Source organism: Pocillopora damicornis, chromosome 6, assembly GCF_964200805.1.
Source record: "Pocillopora damicornis chromosome 6, jaPocDami1.2, whole genome shotgun sequence".
In the NCBI taxonomy this organism is placed as follows: Eukaryota; Metazoa; Cnidaria; class Anthozoa; order Scleractinia; family Pocilloporidae; genus Pocillopora; species Pocillopora damicornis.
In genome coordinates, this window is record NC_142675.1 from 17956699 (window position 1) to 17978391 (window position 21693).

The window sequence follows — 21693 nt, forward strand, 5'->3', positions numbered from 1 at the left end:
ACAGAAAGGAGATTATCGGGGAAATGTTTTGAGAGGGGATCACATGTCTCATACGAAAACAGAGGGGAATTAGTCCCAGAGTATAAAGGGGACTAAGGCAAAGTTTACCGATGAGGGAAGGGAAGAAGGGGGGAGGGGTCAGTAGACTACCGTTACGAAATGAGGAATCACGTAAACTATATAGTGACACAACCAAAATCCTGTGGACCCCCCTCTCTCCCCCCTTATGACTATTCTCTCTCCCATACAGGCAGTAGCTATGCACCCCATAATGCCAAGAGTCTGTAGTTGGGTGTTTTAGCCGCGCACTCGCTGCTGTATATTTTGCACATTGACTTGCGATATTCAGAGCAACAGCTGTATGTGAAACGCGCAACGGCGTTGTTTATAGTAAAATAGTTAGCATATTTGAACGCATATGATGAAAAGTTGGGTATATTTAATGGAGTCTAAAAACTTGTCAAGCACCTTGAGATACGCTTGATTCTGGAGCCCATCTCTCTTAACCCTTTATATCCTTAGAGCGTATGACATCTAGTTTCTACTCACAGTATTACCTTTGAATCAAATGTAAAGTTCAAGAGAACAAAGGAAATGATGACCAATTTAAGAAGCTCTCTGCGGTCCCAAAACTCTTCATGTCAATACAATATAAGGAGATCAGTAAGGAGAATGTAAATACTGATGTTAAGATGTAAAGGGTCAAAAGGGAAAACAATATTCATCAGAGTTAAAAAAAAAAAAAGCCTCGTTACCTTCTTTTACCATGTGCATGACATCATTTTTGAGAGAAATGACTTCTTCTTTTACAGATCTTCTGTGAACGAGATGAGGCGTTGCATCTTCACTGCTAGTCACGTGCTTAGCCAAATGCGCGGGAAGGGGATGGACGAAAAGCGTGTCACGTGATGTTTTCACGATCCCCGTCTGATGGAAAAAGAGTAACTTTAATTCATTCCATTTCAATTTTTTCCTTTTGCACTTTTATTTGACTGATTTTACTGAATCTAAAATTGTGTTCCTCTTAGTTTATCCGCCGTTCAGTTTCTGTCGGCAGTTATTCTTTCCAATTGCACATATTAAGAAATTAGCGTAATTCTGGAATTCTTTCTTTAATTCGGTCGATTTTTCGTTAGTTTTTGCGTCATCATTACTTTGATTATTTCTCGTTTTCGCTTTTCAATCAAAGCCAGAGATGGCAAAGTAAAAAAAGAACCCCACCAGTCCACCATTGTTGCTGACGGCGACCGTGGAGCTTGGATCGGAGGCGACATGTCCGAGATAGTATGTGTTTTCTGGTACTGGATATGACGTCATGGAACCGTCGCTGTTCTCACGGAGAACCTTGAGACCCGGAGATATTAAGTAATCATTCCTCTTCAGTTTTAAATGAAGGTTTGATCCGAATGCATTCAGTTTAAAAGATGAAAAATCATCCAATCCAAGGCTACGTTTTGCTCTGGTGGGATGCAGGGAATATGACACAAACTCTCCTTCATCGTTGGATTGGTACGGATTTGAGACTTCATATTCAGGAACTGTGGGGGGATGAAAGATCAAAATTGTTTAAAAGTAACAGCCGGACGAAAAGACACACGCACCAAAGCACGTATAGACAGGCAGACAGACAGACAAACGGACAGACAGACAGAGACCTATGAACTGACCGACAGACAGATATACAGACTGGCAGAGCAAGGCAGACACACAGACAAACAGACACAGACAAATAATAAGAAATGGTTGATGGTAATTTTGCTACCTATGTGGAGCGCAAACGCATGTGGTAAGATAAACGGAAGAACTTCGATAAAAATTTTCGAAAGACAAATATAAGTACAGGGCAAGAATATTATACTTAAACTTAAACCATACCAATAAAACCTTATTAATGAACTATTTTAGAAGGAAGGACTAATCGACTGACTGATTGAGTCATCAAATCAGTTCAATAGCCTAATATTTAGGTTGAAAGACATACAGACAGACAGGATGAGACGTAGAGTGGGTATGAAGGACAAACAGCTGTTTCCTACCTTTGTCATGATCGTCCACGTTGAAGTAATATTGAATCTCTCTCTTTGTCATGTGATGATGAAGTTTCTGTTGAAAAATCAAAAGAAATAAGTATGAAGACAATAACATGGAATTATCCTTAGACCATAACTGGTTCTCTTGTTTTTGTTTGTTTTTTCCTTCCCCATTTTTTCCTGCTCTGCGGGATCATTGGCGTGCAAAAGAGTATCAAGAATTTTAATTCTGAATGTTCCTAATGAAATTAAAATTTCATCAGTCTTATCACTAACCACGCCGCCTACGTTAGTTATCACCCTTCGCACAACGCCCTTTTGCATCGGGCGTAAAAACCACAGATTAAGTTTATACATATCAAAAGGTTGAAGTAGCAGCTTGGAATATCAGTGATCGTCGTAAAATTAATCTTTGGTATCAGTGTCCTAGAATATACCATACCGACGACTTGGAATCAGCAGATTATCAAGAAAACCGAACTAAATCAGAGGTAAGTGAAGTCGGGGAGAGAGGAAAGGGGGAAAGAACTTGTAACGGACTTCAGCTAGTCCAGGGGGATCAACAATACTCCCAGTGGCTTTATTCCCCAGAAACTGGTATGAGCTTAGGTAAGATGCATCGGCAACTGGGCCAGTAGGTTGACTATGTCAATGCTCGGCAATGTAAATAACTTGTTGAGAATAACTGAATAAAACTTGCTGTATTTATTACCTCAGTTGGCCCACCGCTTACGTCTGTGCATAGGAAAGAAAAAGTACAAATAGTATTTAGCTGAATGGGTTTTAAACCGATTAACAGGATTAGCCGTTATCAATAAGGTTACATTAACTTCTTCCTTGCTGCGTCTGTAAAATGGTGCTTTCACATTAGCAGCTAATGAGTGAAATTTTCCTGTGAATTGAGTTGGGATAACCACTCGCGCGCGCTTGCTTTTCCTCGAGCTAGGTTCCTCGTGCACATTTAAGTTGTGCGCGCGTTCGGTCCATCGGGTTGGCATTGTAGTCAATCCTTTTCGCCGGAAAGGTATGTCTGAAAACAATTTTTTTAATGTAAAAACGTATTCTCACAAAATGACGGTGATACGCTGCTTCTTGTTGAGGAGAAATGATTCAAACGTTTATGGTCGAATATCATGTTTCTAGGCTACGAACTCATTGGTAGATTTAAAATGATGAGTGCCAGAATTGCATCATCAAATGCTTAAGTATCGTTTCTGTTATACAGACAACCCTTTCTTCTCTTAATGGAGAACTTCGCGTGTTATTTATTAAAAAGCCTGAGAATAAAGCGTCACTTTTCCCGTTCTTTTGCGTGCGGAGGCAATCGCGGTACCAGTGGGATAAAACGTGAGGGCAAGTTTCCTGCGCTCATCTGAAAACGCCAAGAACGATGCCTGTCTAGGAGACATTGCATGACTGACCTCGTGTCAAATAGGCTAATTAGTAAATTTACGATATATTTTAAACTAATTGCCGATGAGTTTTGTATTAAAGAAGACACAGTCTAATTAGTGTCAAACACGCTAATATACGTTGAGAGAAATGGTGAAACAAAGTTAATACTTACAAGTTCGAAGCAGTATAATCAGAGTGACGGTACTCCATACTAAAAGGGAATCCATCTTGTGTCAAATAATGATAAAAAAAAAAAATATCAAGCATTAATATCATCCTCACTTCTGCATATATGAGGAGGAGTAATGGTGCGAGACAAAAGGTTAGACATGTTGACTGATCTTAGGCGAGTCGTGTGAAGTTTAATGTTGACGTGTAAAGTTTTTGTGTCATCATTGGCGGAAACTTTTATACAGCAAGGCTAATAATCGACGTCGCGCAGCTATTTAAGGTAGTTGTTTTCCTTAACTTCCTCGGAGAGCATTCATTATTTTGGCGATGTTTTTTTTTCCACTTTGATAAAGCATTCTGGCTATTACGACCATAAAAGAAATAACTGAAAATCGATAAACGACTGAGTAACCGTTTTACATAAAACATTTTTTCCCTTTCTGTTTCGCAACTGAAATTTATTTTCAGTAGGAATTACTTCGCGAAGATTTTACACGATCGCAGTGCGATAAGCTCTGATACTATAAAAAAAATAATGTGTTCTTTCCCAACGGTTGCACCTTTTGTCAAACAAGTAGAAAAGTAAGAAATTTCAATTTAGAATTTTTTAGGAGACGTTTCAACAATATTTATTCGAAATTTTCCGGGAGTTCAGTTTTAAATTCGCTCCTTTGTACTTTTTTTCTGAACAAAGTCTATTCTTTCCACGGGACAAAGATAAGATATTCACAACATGAAATAATGAAGGATGACAAAGAAAACAGTCAATAGAAAAGATGTCCAGCCTTTGTTTTGAGTTCCACAGCTAATAAAGTAAATGTCGTGCTGTCAGTAACAAGACGTGAATACGACAAGAATTGATAACAATGAGAGTTGGATGCAGATTTTGTACGCATAAAGAGTGACTTTTTGTATTCATTACCTTCGCTGGGATTTTCAAGTTAAATCTGCTTGGCATAGAAAGTTGCTTCACCAAACTTTAGCTCACTAAGTACGATGTTCTCTTTCTAAAAGAATGGAACAAAGTAATTTTAAGGATCTTATCTCTTATATTGAGCTTTCTGTTCCGGTAATGATATTTGTTTTATGTGGCTGTTGTAATTTGAAACGGCTTATGTCAAGTTTCGAGTTAATCGGATCGGTTTAAGACCAAGCTTATCCAGAAATAAAGTAGAACAAATTAAACGGAGTTTGAGAGAAAATTTGGGGCGTTATCTCTTAGCCTTTGGGGAAAAAAGGTGAAATAATATTAATTTAGGGCTTTGCATCTGCAAAGCAAACATATTTAGCGTTGGCTATGTTCCGGCTGTTAGTAAAACAAAACGTTATTTGATAATTGAACAACTGAGATTTACTAAGGAACATTTAAAAGGTCAACAAGGAAGAAAAGGCTCGATTATAACAATTCAAAGCTACAGTATAAATGTTGAAGCAGTTTATCTTTGTTTCCAAAATCAGGCATATCAACCCCGCGGGAGATATTTCTTTAAAACGTGACTTTTTTAGGTTCTCACCGGACTTTTTTCATCTTTTGAGAAAAGTACCGAAATAAGAAACATCTTCCTTTACTACTTGTCTACTTTGAGCTCAATCCATGTCACAGTTTTTCGTTTGGTTTTGTTTTTTTTTTCGGCAAATTCCAAGAGGAAACTGCTATAGGTCTTACAATAGGGACGCTTACATAAAAAGCTACAAAGAAGGTTTTCTTTACAGAATGTCCAAATAGACGAACAAAAATTAATAACTAAGAAAAACAAAGCACAGTTTTGTTGCATACACTGTACGCCTTCAAACAGCGCCGGACGGAAATAATTGCAGACATTGGTAAATATTGAGAAGAGTATTTTAGACACATTTGTGTCATATTCTTGGTGAGTTTTGAAATGTATTTTGAAAAAATTAGAGAGTTCATATCATACCAGCTATCAGATGTCCAGCTTTCCAATTCTCGTTGTTGAGAGAAACAGGAGGTTTACAGACCTCAGGAAAAGTAATGATGGAGAAGTATTTCGAATTTTGTTTGGCGTGCTATAAGTACCCTGACCTTATAGGTCTCGTGGCATTGAATTACGTGATAGTGGGCTCATTTGCACATGGAACGAGGCGCGAATTTCTCACGCTAGCTCAAACTTGAACGGAAATTGTCGTATCATCTGTGATATATTTGATATCAGATGATCCTCAGCTTCCGCGGGTTAAAAGCTAAAGTATTGTATTCACGACTCTTTATTAACACCCCACTTAATACATATACACAATGATTGCTTTCTAGCTGAAAACCCACGCTTAGTTAAGAGAGGTAAATCGGGACAACGTTATTCAGAATTTACTCTTACAGAACATGGCCGAACGCCTTCAAAATCAGAGGGTTTACGAAAACTCAGGCTGAAACCTCTGAGATGTACAATAGCGAATTATTTCCAGAGAAATATCATTGAACTGTTATCAGCATCTTTCCTGATAGAATAGAAAAGTGTGTGGTGATACGAAAGATTTAAACAAATCTTGATTGTTTTTTCCATTAGTGCCGGTTTCCAATTTGATGTACCCTTTTCTTTTCCTTTCCTCTAAATTGAAGAGACCTACACAAACGAAACCTTGGAACACACCTTAAATAATACCTCCATAGACACAAAGTTCTCCTCTTTCACTACATAAAAAAGAACAGTTTACTTCTTTACAGAGAAAACGAATTAAGTGATTGTGATACCGATTGTCATCACATGGTGACATGTATGCACACAAGCTTTCAGTTGAAACTGTGCGTGATGACTCTTGCTTCGTCTGCTTTTTACACTGTCAACTGAATTGTTCTTTTGGTTATATATCAATCTTCGACTTCTTCCACCCCAGGTATTTTAAGTAACCCTGAAAGAATATTCTCTTCTCTGACCCCGCCCTAAACAGCAGAGAACGGATAAATTTATCTTGTTTAAGTGCTACCAAAAGTGATCCTTAATGGATCTCATCGAGCCTTTCCTCTCAGTTTCTTAAACAATTTTCTACGCCACAGAAAAAAGTTTTTGGCATGAAACTTTTGATAAAAAAACAACGCTTGCCACAAAATTACTCTACACAAAACATTTCTCATAGCTTAATGTTTCAAAATCTTGAGTCCTATATGTCTCTGATACGTGGAAGGTCACAAATGAACAATTATGGTAAAAAAATCATTATTCCCATCCCCCAACATGGACAAAAATAGTACAGAAAAGTATTCACTTCAATTTAACATTTTGACCGAATGCCAAGAGGCAATGCATGTAAAAAGAAAAGTGCACTAGTGTCTATGATACATGATTCTGCCACAATGACAAAAAAACAAACATTGTTTGTACTTTAGTATGTTCTCTGTGAAGGTGAAAATCTCCGAAAAGCCGGAAATGGTCTTAAAAGATAGGAATAGAATGATGAACCTTATTACGCATGCCTCACCAAAAAAAAAAGGAGGGCGCAAAGAAGGAGAAAAAAAATTTTCTGTCATCGGGACGTAAAGAACTGCACGCAATATTTCATGCACGGAATAAAGTGTAGTTGCAGCGCAGATAAACTCAAGTCCATATTGCAGTGAAGTGGGGATAAAATTAAACCCACGTCTTGGAAGTATAAGGTTTTTGCTCTGCTTAAAAAGCTTTTCCTCTCTTTTCTTCTGAATGTTTTTTTTTGTTTATATGTTTGTTTTTTGTCTTTTGTTTGTTTTCTAGCGCGAAAAGTTGCGTTTCGGAAAATTGGATGCGGAATCAATGGAGAGGAAAAGGTTTCTTTTCGCTCTTCTTCAGCCAAGTCTAATCTAATATCGTTTTCCAAACTCGATAAAGGAAGGTTATGCTTTCACAGCTAACATCACATACTTTGCTCACGTTGTTTTTATTGTTTGGTTTAAACAGTTACACCCCTTTTGTGTCTTGGATATTTTAGCTTTTCAAATCATAAAGTTCACGTTATCCCGACAACAAGGGTATTTGATTCTTCTTCGAACTCGAATACGTGTTTAAACTGACACCTCACGCAAAAAAAAAAGCCGTGACAATCACGATTTTCCCGCGATCAAAAGACTCTCTGTAGTTATAAAACGGTGAGTCAAACATGGCGCATGCCACTTAAAAAATCTTACGAAATATGTTTAAAAAGTCCAAGATCCTACGTGTGAAAGGCCTCAAATGGTCAGTTATGCTCAAATATGATTATTCCGGATCCCCAACATTTTAAAGGAACACCGAATTTTCAATTTAATTTTGATATTATAATTGAATTCTGAGAGGGCATGCAGGTCAAACGAAACTTGCAGTGGTATGCATGTTATCAAATTCCACCACAGCTGCAGTGATCAAAAATAAGATAAAATAAATAAATAACGCGAATTCGCAGCTTCTCTGTCAACCCGAAATTCTCAAAAAAGCCGCAAATGCTTTCAAAAGATAGAAAAAAATATGATAAACCCTACTATGCATGCCTCGACAAAAAAAAAAACAAAAAAAAAATGGGGCAAAGATGTAAAAAAAGCTAGAAAATCCGTGTCATTGGGACTGTAAGCATTGCTCGCGATGTTTTAGGGAATAAAGTGTAATTACGTGAACAATTTACTTTCCATAATGAGGTAACGGTCGGAATTTGTCACAGAAGTGGTGTTCCTTTTATTTCCTCCGCATACTTGTTGTTGTGTCTTTTTTTTTTCTTTCTTTTCTCGGAATGTTTACTCGTTTATTTATTTGTTGTTTGTTCGTTTTGTAATGATGAAAGTGGCTTTTCGGAAAACTGGACGCGGAATAAACGGAGAGGCAAAGTTCCTTTTCGCTACTCCTCGCTCGAGAAGAGTCTCCTAACGTAAAAGGGGTCCTTGATCGCACATATTGCATGAAAGAGTTCGAACAATTCTCGCGTATGGTAGCCAATTATAACAGCGATGTGTCGATTTATGTGTCGAGGCGCGGAAAATTTGGTCTCAATATTTCAAGTCACACCTTACACACCAGCAATTACAAAAGTATACTGTAAGCTATTTCTACAGAGAACACGAAACCTTGTTTAAATTGGTAAATCTGCGCAGAAAAGCTAAATCATTTTTAGATTACAGTTGAGTATCTCACGGAATCGAACCCCTGGGAAGCGGTGATTACAAGGAAACATCCAGTCTTATTTACGTTCCCAAAAACCTCGGGTTGCTCGCTCGAATTTAAAACGTGTGATGATCAATAGGTTTCTCAACGTTCTTGACTGGACGGAAGGAAGCGTAATTCTTTATCCTTAGTCAAATGTTAAATGTTGTCAAACGATATTTACAAGGGACTTCAGCTTTTAAAAGCAACACAGCATAGAGATTTCATGTTCCTTAGCGACAAAGTATGCTTTTGGGTTTTTAAAAGCTAGGTATTTCTTTTTTCTCAGACCTACCGTTATTGTGTTTTCTTGTTAATAAATACCAGCTGTAGTGCCTTCTTCATGAAGCTCTTTTGACTGTTCTTGTGTTGTATGATAGTCGTCTATACATAATTACAATGTCACAGAAATTTGATACAAATTAGTGATGACGATTGAGTGTGAAAAAGGAGGTTTCCCGTTGTTGCGAATTGTAAACTTTGACAGCGGATATGACAGAAATTTAATATTAAAGGATAATGATTGTGACGTGTGTTTGAAAAGAACGTGACTTTTATTGGTCACGAACGTGAACTTAGATGCATATTCCGGCTGAATCTCTCTGAGATGTTACGAAAGTGCCGGAAGAATAGAGTCATACAATGCTAGAGTGTTAAGTATGATAATAATTCAATTACTCGCGGTAAGTATTGTTATAAACGTGCCGTTCAAGATACCTGAAAAAAATGTAATTCCATACCAATGTAATGCCTTCAAAAGGGAAATTGTACCCTAAACTATAGAGAACATTATTCATCTCCTCAGGAGATTTCGAGCTCTAGTGTGAAACTGACGAACATCCCTGTAAGAAAAGAGTTCCTAAACCAAAGAAGACAGATCTGGGATTAGCCAGTTCATTTGACCTTGACAAAAACCGTTAACGTCTCATTATAAATAATCTACTTGAGAGCATAATCTGTGATGTGTATCACGAAGCATGACAACGGGAAATTCCGTCGTTCTTTTTTCTTCATTCTTATTTCCTGAAAGCGTTTACAAACTTTTAATATTTCGAATCCTCTTCTCGTGCTCTACTGATGCGATTTTTGCTCTCTGAGCGTGCATTGTGGCGTTGGTATCTGTGTCCGGAGGATATCTCTTTATGAAACTAATTTAATGAACGCTAAACGGTATACTTACATTTTAACTTAGTAATGGTAACGAGTCCTCTGTAGGTTGGCGATAGAGCATCGGAACCGTGCGAAATCGAACGTCTTTTAGGGTTCAATTCCTCTCAGGTGACATAGACGTGATCGTTAAAAAAAAATATCACCGCACTCTCATAAAATTATCATCTTCCTTACTCTTACTCTGTGCTGAAAAACCAGTGAGCGCGCAAAGGGTGAAGGGATTAGGGCAGGAGGTTGCAGCGATACAATGAGTAAATAGTTGATCTTCTCAAATTAATCGCAACCAAATTTAGTTATCGCAGAAAAAGAAAAAGCCGAAAAAATGTATCCAGCGGGATTGAATCGCTACTTTCAAATGAACTACGATGCCGTACTTTTCATTGGAGCGAGGCAATTTTTTTTTCTATTTTCTTTGCTTCCATCAAATGGCTTCTAAGCTAAACTAGATTCTGTAAGGCACCGGTATGGTTCAATAACAATTGAAACGTGACTTTCTACAAAATTCTTTCCCTACGATGACCTTTCTTCCTGTGAAGTTAGAACAATTCGTTTCTTCTTGTCCGCTTGTTAACACGTGTTTTATTTCATATATCTCTTGACCTGATTGTGCTATACATTAACGAAGTTAAATCGCAAACATTCTGTTGCACTGAGTATTAGAATTTACTACACAGCAATAGTTTTGTGAACTAAAAGCTTATCAATTGCATGAAAATATGATAAGAACGTCACATCCCACAATCACATGTCCGTAAAAAAGCACATGCGGTTGGTAACGCTCAGAGAAAACAACAAACATCGTTATATTGATGACAAATAAATAGTACTTTTTGGTAAATGTCGTGTGTTATTAAATTTAATGAATTAAATGTTTTAGCAGCAGACGATTACTTCAGCGTAAATTAAAGGAACTCAACTATATGTGTTATTTTTAAAAGTACACTCGGCCGGACATGGATACGGAGTTTGTTTGGGTAGCCTGTGGTTATGTTTGGTAATGTAACTGAAACAGTTGAAGTCCACATTGAAGGTATGACTTGAACCCATACTTCTTCAAGTCAGTATACACGGGCGCTGAACCGTTCATCTTTTACTGCTGATCCTTTTTTAAGCGCAAATGAGGGGAAAGCTTGTCATGTTCAAACGCAACGATAAGGACGACGGGAAGGGTTCCTGCTTATCTCTCCCGCGCTCCTCCTTATATAAAGATGAGATGACTGGCGCCGGCATGGCTTGGGACGAGTCAGACTCAGGCGGCCTAACCTATATAAGCTAATATGGGTCAAATTGAAGATGACGTTTTCGCATTGATAACAAGGTTTTTTTTTAATCATTATTGTTGTCATGCAATTGAAAGGTTTCTGTTGAGATATGATGAAATGAAATGCTTTTTGGTCGTGCAAACTTTCGCTTAAAGTGCCTATGACACGAATTTTTTTTGCGTAGATATTTAGCTTATCATATGTACATGTACAAACTAGAAAAGAAAGAAAAGTTTCAGAAATCTTAAAACTCGGTTTTTTCAGGCCCTAAAGTACTCTTATTTTATCTCAAAAGTGTCTCGTAGACCAATAACGAATTAGCGGGCGATGATGTAGAAAACTCTGAAAACTCTCAATAGACTTTTGTATCAGTCAGCGTTGAAATGCTCTTGAAACAATATCCGACAGCGATGTATACCTACCTTCAGCAAGCTCTACCGAGAGTTGTGATACATCGTACTCAAAAACTAGCGAAGAAATGGAAGTTGTTAGTAAGGTTCAGCCCTACGAGGGAGAACCGCATGCATCAAACGAAGATTTCGACCAAGACTGACCATGACGGTTTCTCGCCTGCGGTGTTTAGGTCAAGATTAGAAAAAAAATTCCCGTTCCTGAATGTTTAGTTTGCTGTGTTTGTGTTTTGTTTTCTATGGAAAAATCTATGTTAAGAATGGGTAGCTGTGTTCATTCCTGTTGCCATAACATGCATCGACTTTCACTCAGCACTTGGATTCGCTGCCATCTAATTCAATATGCCTGTATCCGCCGGAGGTTTCGCACTGTTCAAGCAACAAGATATCGGTCAGTTCAGTTTCTCGTAACAGGCATCTTCGAAGCCGCTACGGAGCATAAGGCCGACGACATTGAAGAGTAAATCTCCACGATGTCGACGATCAAAACGCGTCCATTTTGTCCATACAGCTAGATCCTTTGGAAAGTAGTGTATAGCAATACCTGTTATATGTGCATTACCCTTGTAGCTAACATCATTTGGCGCTCCGGCGTCGTAATACTTTCGTTCTTTCTTCTGGATTTCTCCTTTCTCCACCATAGTCAGCGGTGTGTCTTCACAGTTTTTTACGTTACAGCTATGTAACATGATCGTTTTGGCCGCGCGCTAAATGGGGACGCTTTTTGGCTGCCAAATCGTACTTTCAATACACAAAAAAATGGCGGAGAACTCGCTAGGCGCTAAGGTCGATCATTTCTAATTTTAAATACAGCTATTAACCAGAAAATGCAAAAGAAAATCTCGAGTCATAGGCATTTTAACACTAAGAGCTTTCAGTACGAAGCGATTTTAAAAACGTTTATTCGTGAAAAACACAGAATGTTAGTCTGGTCCGTAACGCCTCGGATGGATGGTCAGTTGCTATGCATTTTGTAAGAATTTTAAAAGATTACTGTCGCAACACTTAGTGAAATTTTCTGTCTCCTCCCAAAATTTGGTTATGAAATCCCAAAATAAAAGCGATACCCATGTCCTTAGAGATGAGACAACACCGTATTTGAACCGAAAAGGCATAATTATGGCAGGGGTAACTTTAACTTCTGAATGATTTTGAATTAAACTTGCCGAACGTCCTCTACATGCAAATAAGCGCATGAACATAACATCCGACAATATGAAATTTGAGACCTTTTAAACATCCCTTACCTTGGCTATGGAAAACGTCACCAAATTCTCAAGTGACTCACATCACAAACAGCAATCCACTTCTCTTGTAACCGTTTATCTTCATGAAGCATTGACGATTGGAGGACGACCATCGACCTCTCTCGTGCATTCAAGAAAAAAATGTTGTCCTTACATACTGCCTCCAGATATGTTTTGCGATTTGGTCACTTATTTGCTTCATATCCGCTTTTCGGAAGTACCTTTGTTTTGAAAACCTGGCAAGAAATGTCTTAGATGTCATTTTTCGACCAATGAGCTGCTCTAATATTGTTTCGACGATTTTCATTGTCAATGATCCACTCCAAAATTAATATTGAAAGTAATATTCGAGATGCTTTAAGGTTTTTTTACAGATTCCTTCTTGGCCGAAATTTTTCTCAGCATTAAGTTTTGTCCAGTCTTGATTTCATTGCAACAGACTGCAAGCTGAAAATCGCCTTTAATCGTTCAAAAACGAACAATTTTTAAAAGCATATCGTTAGGAGGTGTTGGAGATATTGATTAGGCCTTTATTTTAAAGAGTTCATCATAAATGTTTCAGTTTACCAATATACAGACCTAACATTTTCGTATGCAAATGTGCACGTCTCAGTTTTGAAACTAGGCTCCTAAGGTCTCTAAGCGGTTTTCTACTCACACAATTTGAACCTTTGAATACTTACACTGTCTCTAGATTTCAAAGTGCTGAAATAACTCTTTCTCTCGAGTTCCTTACGTAAACAAACCTGTAGTAATAATGTAATCAATACTGTGATCCAGAGATAAACATCACCGATAGCTGTGCATGTTGAGAACGATACTGTAGACGTTTATATTGGTGAGAAAAGTTAGAGTGCCGAGGTGAAAAGAAATTGTTTCTTTTTTTATGTTTTTTTCCTTTTTTCTGATTGTGAGACTATGGTACAAACCGTGCGATGACAAAAAAAAAACCCTGCTCTTGCCTTTTTCGATGCGAAAATGATATATCATAAGGAAGGTCTTCAGACACAGATTTACCTTCATCCAGAAAACACTTTCTTCAGCTTTTATGGAAAATAATTTTCTGTTGCCTATACGTATGGTTTCTTGCCTGGCAACAATCTACCACGTACTGTATTCTATCATGATGTATGTTTCCTTGTATTTCACTCTTTGCTATTAACTACAGTAATCAGAACGAATTTGTTATCAGTAATTCTACCTTTAAATATGAAATACGATCAAAATGGCTGCCCTAATATTAACCAGTGTTCATAGAGGTGGTGCGTAAACTTCCTGGGAGAGCACAGTCAACAGCTTGCGACACTCTGCCGCATCTGGTCGATTGTGGGGTTTTCCATCCCAGCATCGCTGCATTAGATCTTGCCAGCCAGTTGGAGGCTTGATCGCGTCTTGTACATATGAAGGTCTTGCACCCTCTTGGTCCGACACATGTTCCGCTTTTTCAAGGAGGGCTCTCTTACCATACCACATCTCCCAAAGCATTATACCAAAGCTGTATATGTCAGCCTTAAGCTTGTTATCGTACTCTTCGCAAAAGATCACTTCGGAGGCAAGATAGGCATCGGTTTCCATTGTCTTAGTCTCTTCAGAAAGGCGAAAACCAGAGACCTTAACGACGTTTCTTTCTGAAAGCTATGAAAAGAGGTGAATAATGAGCAAAGTTGTTATAAACATAAAAATATTTTCGGGCCTTTTAGGAGCTACAAGGTCTCTTCTGCAAAATTGACTGGAAGCACTCGCAGTTCGTCACTCGACACCGCGAACTGTTGATTAAAGAGTACTTAAGCGGAATTTAACAACAATTACATTTAATTTGTAAGTCTTAATTATTTGACTAACGTATTAGATAATTCACGATGAACTGACCCTCACAAGAAGACTCAAATCGAAGCAACTGTAGGAATTAAATTCAGACTTATTTGAAACTCACCAAAATTTTCTCCAGCTTAAGTCTGCGGTGAACAATGCCCTGTTTGTGTATGAACTCTATGGCAGCAGCTATGTCCTTTGCCCAGCACAGTACATTTTTCTTAGCGGAGGTTTTTTCAGAAAATCCAGGAATATTTTCAGGATTCTGAAAAATATGATTCATCAAGTTTTCCTCGCAAGATTCAAAAACATGGATCACCCGCAATCGATCGTCTTCCTTCAGCAATGCTGTTCCATAGAACTTGACAATAAAGGGAGAGCCAAGCTTCCTACAAAAGATATAATTGCATTGACCTTTATTCAAAATCGATAGGATCTCAAAGCACCCGAATATTTCGGCGTTTTTCAACTGCTATGTTATCATACCGATCTAACTAAAGTATCTAATTTTCTATAGTTGTAAAATCCCATTAAATTATTTTTTAGACAGCCCTCTTTTATGTATTAACTGCAGCTATATCAGAATTTTCATTCGATACTCAGAGTAGCTAACCTCAGTGTTTCTGTCTTAGAAAGGAAGCCAATCGCGGTGGATTCGTTTAGTTCTTTACTCCATAATTTCACAGCCACCTGTGTTGGTTCGCTCTGTCCAGGTAACCTAAATGTTCCTCGATAAACTGAAGCGAATTCTCCATTTCCGAGAAGTGAAGTTGGATCGTCTCGATCCCACTCCAAGAAATTACTACTAATTTCCATGCTCCGTAATTCTTTAATGAAAAAGAGGGCCATCTTTTCCTTTTCTCTGACACTCATCTCTTCTAAAGGGCCATATAATTCTTTTATTTCCTTCTCAGAGCGAATCTCATCTCTGAGCTGCTGACATAGTATTTTGTCAGCGACTATGAGCTCGCGCAAACAAGATGATACTTTCGTAAGGTAAACCTTAACATCTTTGAGCTCCTTCTCCACGAACAACCAAAGCTGTTGCTCTTGAGCCACACTGTGAAGGTATTCACGGGAGGCTTGCACGATAAAGCTTTGTTTGTCTTTTTCGTATTTTCTCGAACATTTCCAATTTGTTACTTTCTCTTTAAGTCTCCTAATACCCATGAATGGGACGCTGCCAACTAAAACTGCCAGGCCGACTGGAACCCAAATTGGACTTGTCAGCCCGATCATAACTTTTTGGGCCGCGCTGAAGTCATTTGAAGACTGGCAAGTATGTGATCCACTAGCACCAGCATCCGTGATGACGGAGTTTTTTAGGTATCGGAGAGGTAGTAGACTCTTAGTTTTATCAAATCGCTGGTGGGACAATTGGACCAGAGATCTGCAAGAGCAGGATAAAATTTGGTTTTTTTCTTCCCACGCGGTAATCATGGTCTGAAGTCGCTTCATAAATGCATCTTGGATAAGATGTTCGGTCACCTCCCAACTTTCTCCAGCGTGTGGAATATCATCAAGCGTCCACGAGGTAAATTGTTCCATAACTTCGCAAGACTGGAGGTGGTTGGACAGTTCCCTAACGGCGTGGTCTGCCAGTTTTCTGAAATACTCTTGCAACTCGTATTCAATTGAGCACAGGCGCATCTCAACGTCACGAAGGCGTTCAAAATGTGAAGAGACGATTTTACGATCGGTGGAAGGGCAATGATCCATGACCATTTTCATGTGGTAGGCCATACGTGAAATGGCTAAGTCAAGCCACCTGATCATGAGAGATGAAAGTATACAGACTACAAGTTCATTTTTCACCAAAATGTTTATTGAACTTATTCTTTATCATTCCATGTGGGCGAAACTTCAAGATATAAACAAATCTGATAACAAACTAGGAAGAAATTCATTGCTAAATTCATGGCGATTTTGAGCGTATCTAGGCGTTAAGGAATTCGGCTTTTACCCAAAGTTTCCCCATAAAACACTTTGTAGTAGCCACATAGAGAAGTAAACCCCACAATTTTCTATGCCTTTGCGTATGTGTAAATTATAATTTTCACCGTGCACATGAGTGAACCCCATTAAATCAAAACAAGTGGGCAACATAACTTGGTCTTTTTAATAAGATAGGAATGCATTTAAAATAGTGCATCACTTAAGGTTTAAATTGGGGCCACAATAACCCCACGTAGCTTTTTAAGATTCTCCATAGTCATAACAGAACGTACCTCCACTGCATTTGCAACGTTTCTTTATTGCTTTGCAAGGCGGTGGATTAACAGCATCCATCAGCGACGCAAACTCCGCGACGGCTGTGTCATCGTTTGTGGCGTAAGGCGATGAAATGAAAATGGTTTGGGAATCTGGGTCTAATTCAGGCCAATATTCTCTGAGTTGAGATAATTGGTGCCAATTGTTACATAGGAAAAGAGGAAAAATTGAGGAGGTTTCCAGATGGTCAAGACATAATCTTCTGCATTGTTTGATTGTTTCTTGCATCTAAGGACAAACGTGCACATGGAGTTGAAAATTCCTTCGCGGTAACTATAATAATTCTTATAATAATAATCATAATAATGATAATAAAACATATTTATATTCCCTGCTATGGAACAGTTCGGGTGCGTGAAATCCACTTGTCCATACAGCTTACCCGTAGTTGCTGTGCTGAACTGTCAATAACGCAGAGAACTGCGAAAGCCTCAGAAAGGTACGCCTTTACTTTCTCCTCCACGATGCGTGATTTTCTGGACTGTCAACTACAACGATTCTTTCCTAGTAGACATAACGATGAGAAGTAAGTGAATCTTAAAACAGGCTAAATTACTCTTTTTTAATGAGTATTTTTTGTAATTGTTGTTGTTGAAACATTTATAGACGTTTTTCTGATCAAGAAATTAAGCTACATCATTGCTCCTAAAGGGTTAGATTGCGAACGAAAACGATATATGTTAGGTGTCAAAGCTAATCCGTTCATGAACATTATGTTGCAAGACCTAATTTGCCAAGAACATTGCTAGATGGAAGCTTTTAGCAACCCTCAGCTCACAATTTACAATTCATGCCCTTAGCTTGCTAATCACCAACCTTAAGTAAGTTGTTTGGCCAAAAGATCTCAATCTTATCAAAAACTGAACCTTGGAGATCTTCATTTTGGAAAAATGAGGAAATTTTTTGAAGACAGATTTGCTGAGAGTTCACAGCCATCTCGCTAAGTTGGATAGTCTTTGAGAAAAGGCCTGTTTTAGGATCTGCGTCTTTATAGTGAGCTACTAGCCTTGGGGTTTTTCCATATCTTAGTTCGCAGATAATAGAAGAAGTGGTAAGAAAGGAGTCAGGGAGGAGTTGTTCCCCAAGAATCAGACTCAGCAACGTGCTTTTTTTCGAATCTCTTTCACCTGTTGAGAAAAATCACTGGGTTTTAACTTGTCAATTTCTCATGACCATGAATGACAAGAATCTAGACGTTAAAGGGAAACTGCCTTGAGCCCTGTTCGTCTAAAGACAATAGAAGCGTTATTATGACAAAATAGTAAAAAATTACTTTACTGAGGCGAAAAGTCTGGAAACATGGCAGCCACTTTGACTTATCTCCCGCACATAAAAGGGATGATACACATGATGAAAAATGTTCGTCATGAGTTTTTATTAGTTTTAGAAATCACAGTATATACATTTCTGAAAGAGAAGATGTTTTGGGATCAAGATGAATTAATTCAATTGAAACAAGAAAACAACAACAATAATATGCAGCGTTTCTGTCTTTCGTGTTTATAGCGTCGGCGTCGTAGCCCTACGACATAAATCGTTTATCACTCGAGATAAGCAAATTTCTCAAAAACTCATGACAAGATATGACCGCATGCGAAGGATTTGACTTCCCAGTGAAATCTGTCTGAAAGTTGCTCTCTTGGCCAGGTGGGTTGAGCAAACCTCTTACAACGAATGAGGAGACGAGTATGAAAAAAGCTGGGTAGCTGTTCACATGCGCTAATGCACGGCCCCTGTTTCTTATGTGTATATAAAAATTAAGTTTCACACGACTTACTGCAAGATGAGTCACACTTCGTAGTGAGCCGAGGAAATTCATTCCACAGATTAAACGCGATTAACTTCAAAATATTGGCCATGACGGATACGAAGGGATAGTTAAAACGGAGAATATATTGCAATTAAAAGTGAAGTCTGGCAGACATTAACATGAAACTGTGCAACACCTGTTGTGGCCGTCAAGTAGCTTGCGTCCTGTCTCTTGCTACTCCTTTGCAAGTTAATGGCGTAGTCCTGTGGCGGACAATCTGCCTGAGAGCGAATGGAGCAGCTGGCAGGAAACTCAAGTTACGACACACGCACGTGCTTCAACCTCTACGTAATTATGAGCTTTCTGAATTTTTTTCACCAACCAACCTGAAACTAGCACTACGTATTCCACTCTCTCTAATCTCTGTTTGTGGTAGGCCAATTGGTTCTTGAGATTTTTGACTCCTAGCTCCAGAAGAGCGTAGTCCTCGTCACTCATCCTATTTAGACATGCCTCTGTGCTCACGCACGATTCTAGCAAGAGCGTTTGTCTTCTCTCGACTTCTTCCCTGGCCTCTGTCAACGTTGAAAAGGCCTGATAAGTAGAGCATGGATAGATTACATCGCTTTGCAAAAAAATATCAACACGACAATATAACTTAATTACTAGACTTGCTATACTATTTATCTTTGTCGGTCACTCAATACTAGACAGGATTTACTTCAATGAGGTGGTTTCTTTGGAATCAGCCCATTTCGGCGTGTTGACTGATCAAGCTAGCGTAGGCTCGGGTACTCTTCCTTGTGCGCACATTTCATTCTATAGTCGGACCTGTATTTAGCAGTCGCCCATGGAGAATGGCGGGGTAACCGTTGAATACAGGCTGACCAGAAAATGACTTGCGAGATGTTCGTGCGAAATATTTTTATTAAAAGTCTAAAGAAGAGAGATAATTCTAACGTTACAGCGTTTAGGGTGAATTTACAACCGCTTAATACAGGGTGACCACTTAATACGGTACGGCTTAATGAGCTTAATAAAGTTTTGACTTTATTGACATACTCGAGTTTAGATTTGAGTTCGACTTCGACGTGGAATTAATTATTCAAGTTGAACTACAACTTACGACGTAAACATACGCATAAAAATGCACTCACAACTGAAATTTTAAAACAAAGGTAGATTCTGCTTTACAACAGAAAAGGACAACACAAAGGAAACTGTCATCTTTATCAAGCAAGATCACCCATCAGTACTTGAATGTTAGAAGATATCGATGAGCCATTGGTTTTTAATAGAATATCAACCTCCACCCAGCGAAACATTGAAATTCTTCCTATCAAAGAAGCGGAAACTATCAGAGGAATTTACTTGAAAGAATAGGGCTGTAATTTCCAATATACAGCGATAACTAGCGCGGGTGAGAGTCGTGATAAATTTGTCAACAGCCTATCATCATAGCTTTAAATTGGAGTATGAGCCCAGGTCCGACTGAAACTCGTTGAAGAAGTTCTTCTTTACAAATTTGACGAAGGATGACAAACAAAATGCAAGCTTAACATACTAAACATTTTCCCTTCTTTCGACACGAGCTCTGAATACAATTTAGGTTATGTCCATTGAACCGTGCTAGCCTGATTATCAGGTTTCACCCTCCTAGGTGATTTCTTTTTATGATATACGCATGAAAAAACGAAATGATAAATGTTGAACAGGGAGCTCTAGCAGTGTAATTAAGAAGCTTTAAATCTGGAGTAAATGTTTGGTTTGACAATCAGTTCACAACCAATAAAGTTATTGGTGGTCATTGGTTTCCCTTTGGTTCGCTGTTACGTAAAGTGTCTGTGAATAAACCAATTTTTAACCTAGACATATAGAATGCCGGCCACAAGACAGCTTGTCGATAATTTCGGACGATAACTTCATCATTTCTCATTGCCATAGGCCCGGTATTTAAGGCTATCAATTCTTGATAATTCAGTGACAGTATGGCAATGTCAGTGCAACCTGAGTTTGAATCAATACGCAGCCATAGATGTTTCATTCTTACCTTCTCTGATATTCCGAGTGCCTTTTTGGCCCTCTGTTTCATCTGGTCTAACGTCTGCAGCCCTCTTGACGATAAACCTCGAGACTTCATTAACTCGGACATGAGCTCAATATCGTCGATTTCATCAATGTCTATCGACGCACTCATGCTGTGTACGCTCGCTAAGATGTCTCGAACAATGAACAGTTTCAAGAAGAGAGAGAAGAAAGTAACTATACACCTCTTATGTAACGTTATGTTGAGCTGTTAATCACGTACGGGGTTTATATTTACGCCACTGCAGCTTTACCTTGGACTTACATTGTTTCGGTTGAGTAAAAGCGGTTGTTATCGTTGAACCTTCTAGACTGTTCTCTGATGAGAAACAAATCCTTTCTAACAAATCAGGCCGCAGTATTGATATGGATAGATTGACTGATTTCCAATTAGTGATTCCTATCGCGAATATTACTTTTCCTCAGCTCTCAAAACTGTGTTATTTCTTTTCAAGATGAATCTGTCAGCAACAGCTGTGGACGAGATCTACGACATCGCAGTAATGGTTCAAAATGGGAGAACATCAGATACATGAACATCACGATGAAGTACCTGAACCATTGCATATTCAAGACATTGACTGTATGGTATATAGACTATATATACTAACGTAACGTTTAGCTAAGTTACGACGAGTTTCGTTGCTGTTTGTCTGTGGTTATTTGCGGATAAAAAAATGGAAATCTTTGTTATTTTAGGAAATGTTTCAATAGGGAAAAGTCAGTATTTATCAGCTGTGGGGAAGGGGTCGAGGGGATTTTTAATTTTGTGAGGGGGGAACACATGGTTTTCAGGGGCTAAAAGAGTTTAAAGTAGGACTATAGAAAATTGATTATTGATGAGAGGGAGGGGCGCAGTGACAAAATGAGAGCGCATGTTTTGCCACTCGAGTCATTTAAACGTTGAGGACCACGATTCTTGTTCTGCAACTGATAAGCTGACGTGATTTTTTTCCGCGAGAAAACAAATGTTTTCTCCGAGGGCTGGGGGTTG

At 38.5% G+C, this 21693-nt stretch overlaps 3 protein-coding genes across 7 annotated transcripts in view; all 3 read right to left on the bottom strand.

Moving 5' to 3' along the window:
* Positions 1–13000, bottom strand: part of LOC113682012 (A disintegrin and metalloproteinase with thrombospondin motifs 6) — a 29952-nt gene extending 16952 nt beyond the window's left edge. The window contains exons 1-7 of one of the 5 annotated variants that reach the window (XM_089210919.1): positions 12782–13000; positions 4519–4603; positions 3598–3652; positions 2743–2765; positions 2037–2103; positions 1222–1538; positions 756–927 (exon numbers count right to left, since the gene is read on the bottom strand). In XM_089210919.1, the coding sequence (XP_089067045.1) occupies positions 756–927; positions 1222–1538; positions 2037–2103; positions 2743–2765; positions 3598–3652; positions 4519–4554 (670 nt within the window). In that variant the 5' untranslated portion in view covers positions 4555–4603; positions 12782–13000. Of the gene's footprint in view, positions 1–755; positions 928–1221; positions 1539–2036; positions 2104–2742; positions 2766–3597; positions 3653–4518; positions 4604–5515; positions 5619–8987; positions 9153–12781 lie in introns of those variants that run through there. The other 4 variants (XM_089210918.1, XM_089210920.1, XM_089210922.1 and 1 more) reach the window with 4 other exon arrangements.
* A 290-nt stretch (positions 13001–13290) lies between these two features.
* LOC113681995 (uncharacterized) lies at positions 13291–17368 on the bottom strand. The gene is made up of 4 exons (XM_089210931.1): positions 16822–17368; positions 15207–16361; positions 14715–14982; positions 13291–14416 (listed from the first exon to the last, which is right to left on the bottom strand). The coding sequence occupies exons 1-4, from the start codon at positions 16830–16832 to the stop codon at positions 14033–14035; spliced, it is 1818 nt and encodes a 605-aa protein (XP_089067057.1). The 5' UTR covers positions 16833–17368; the 3' UTR covers positions 13291–14032.
* A 174-nt stretch (positions 17369–17542) lies between these two features.
* On the bottom strand, positions 17543–21204 carry LOC149044268 (uncharacterized). The gene is made up of 3 exons (XM_089210932.1): positions 20665–21204; positions 19001–19208; positions 17543–17991 (listed from the first exon to the last, which is right to left on the bottom strand). The coding sequence occupies exons 1-3, from the start codon at positions 20809–20811 to the stop codon at positions 17669–17671; spliced, it is 678 nt and encodes a 225-aa protein (XP_089067058.1). The 5' UTR covers positions 20812–21204; the 3' UTR covers positions 17543–17668.
* Between the last annotated feature and the right edge of the window lie 489 nt (positions 21205–21693).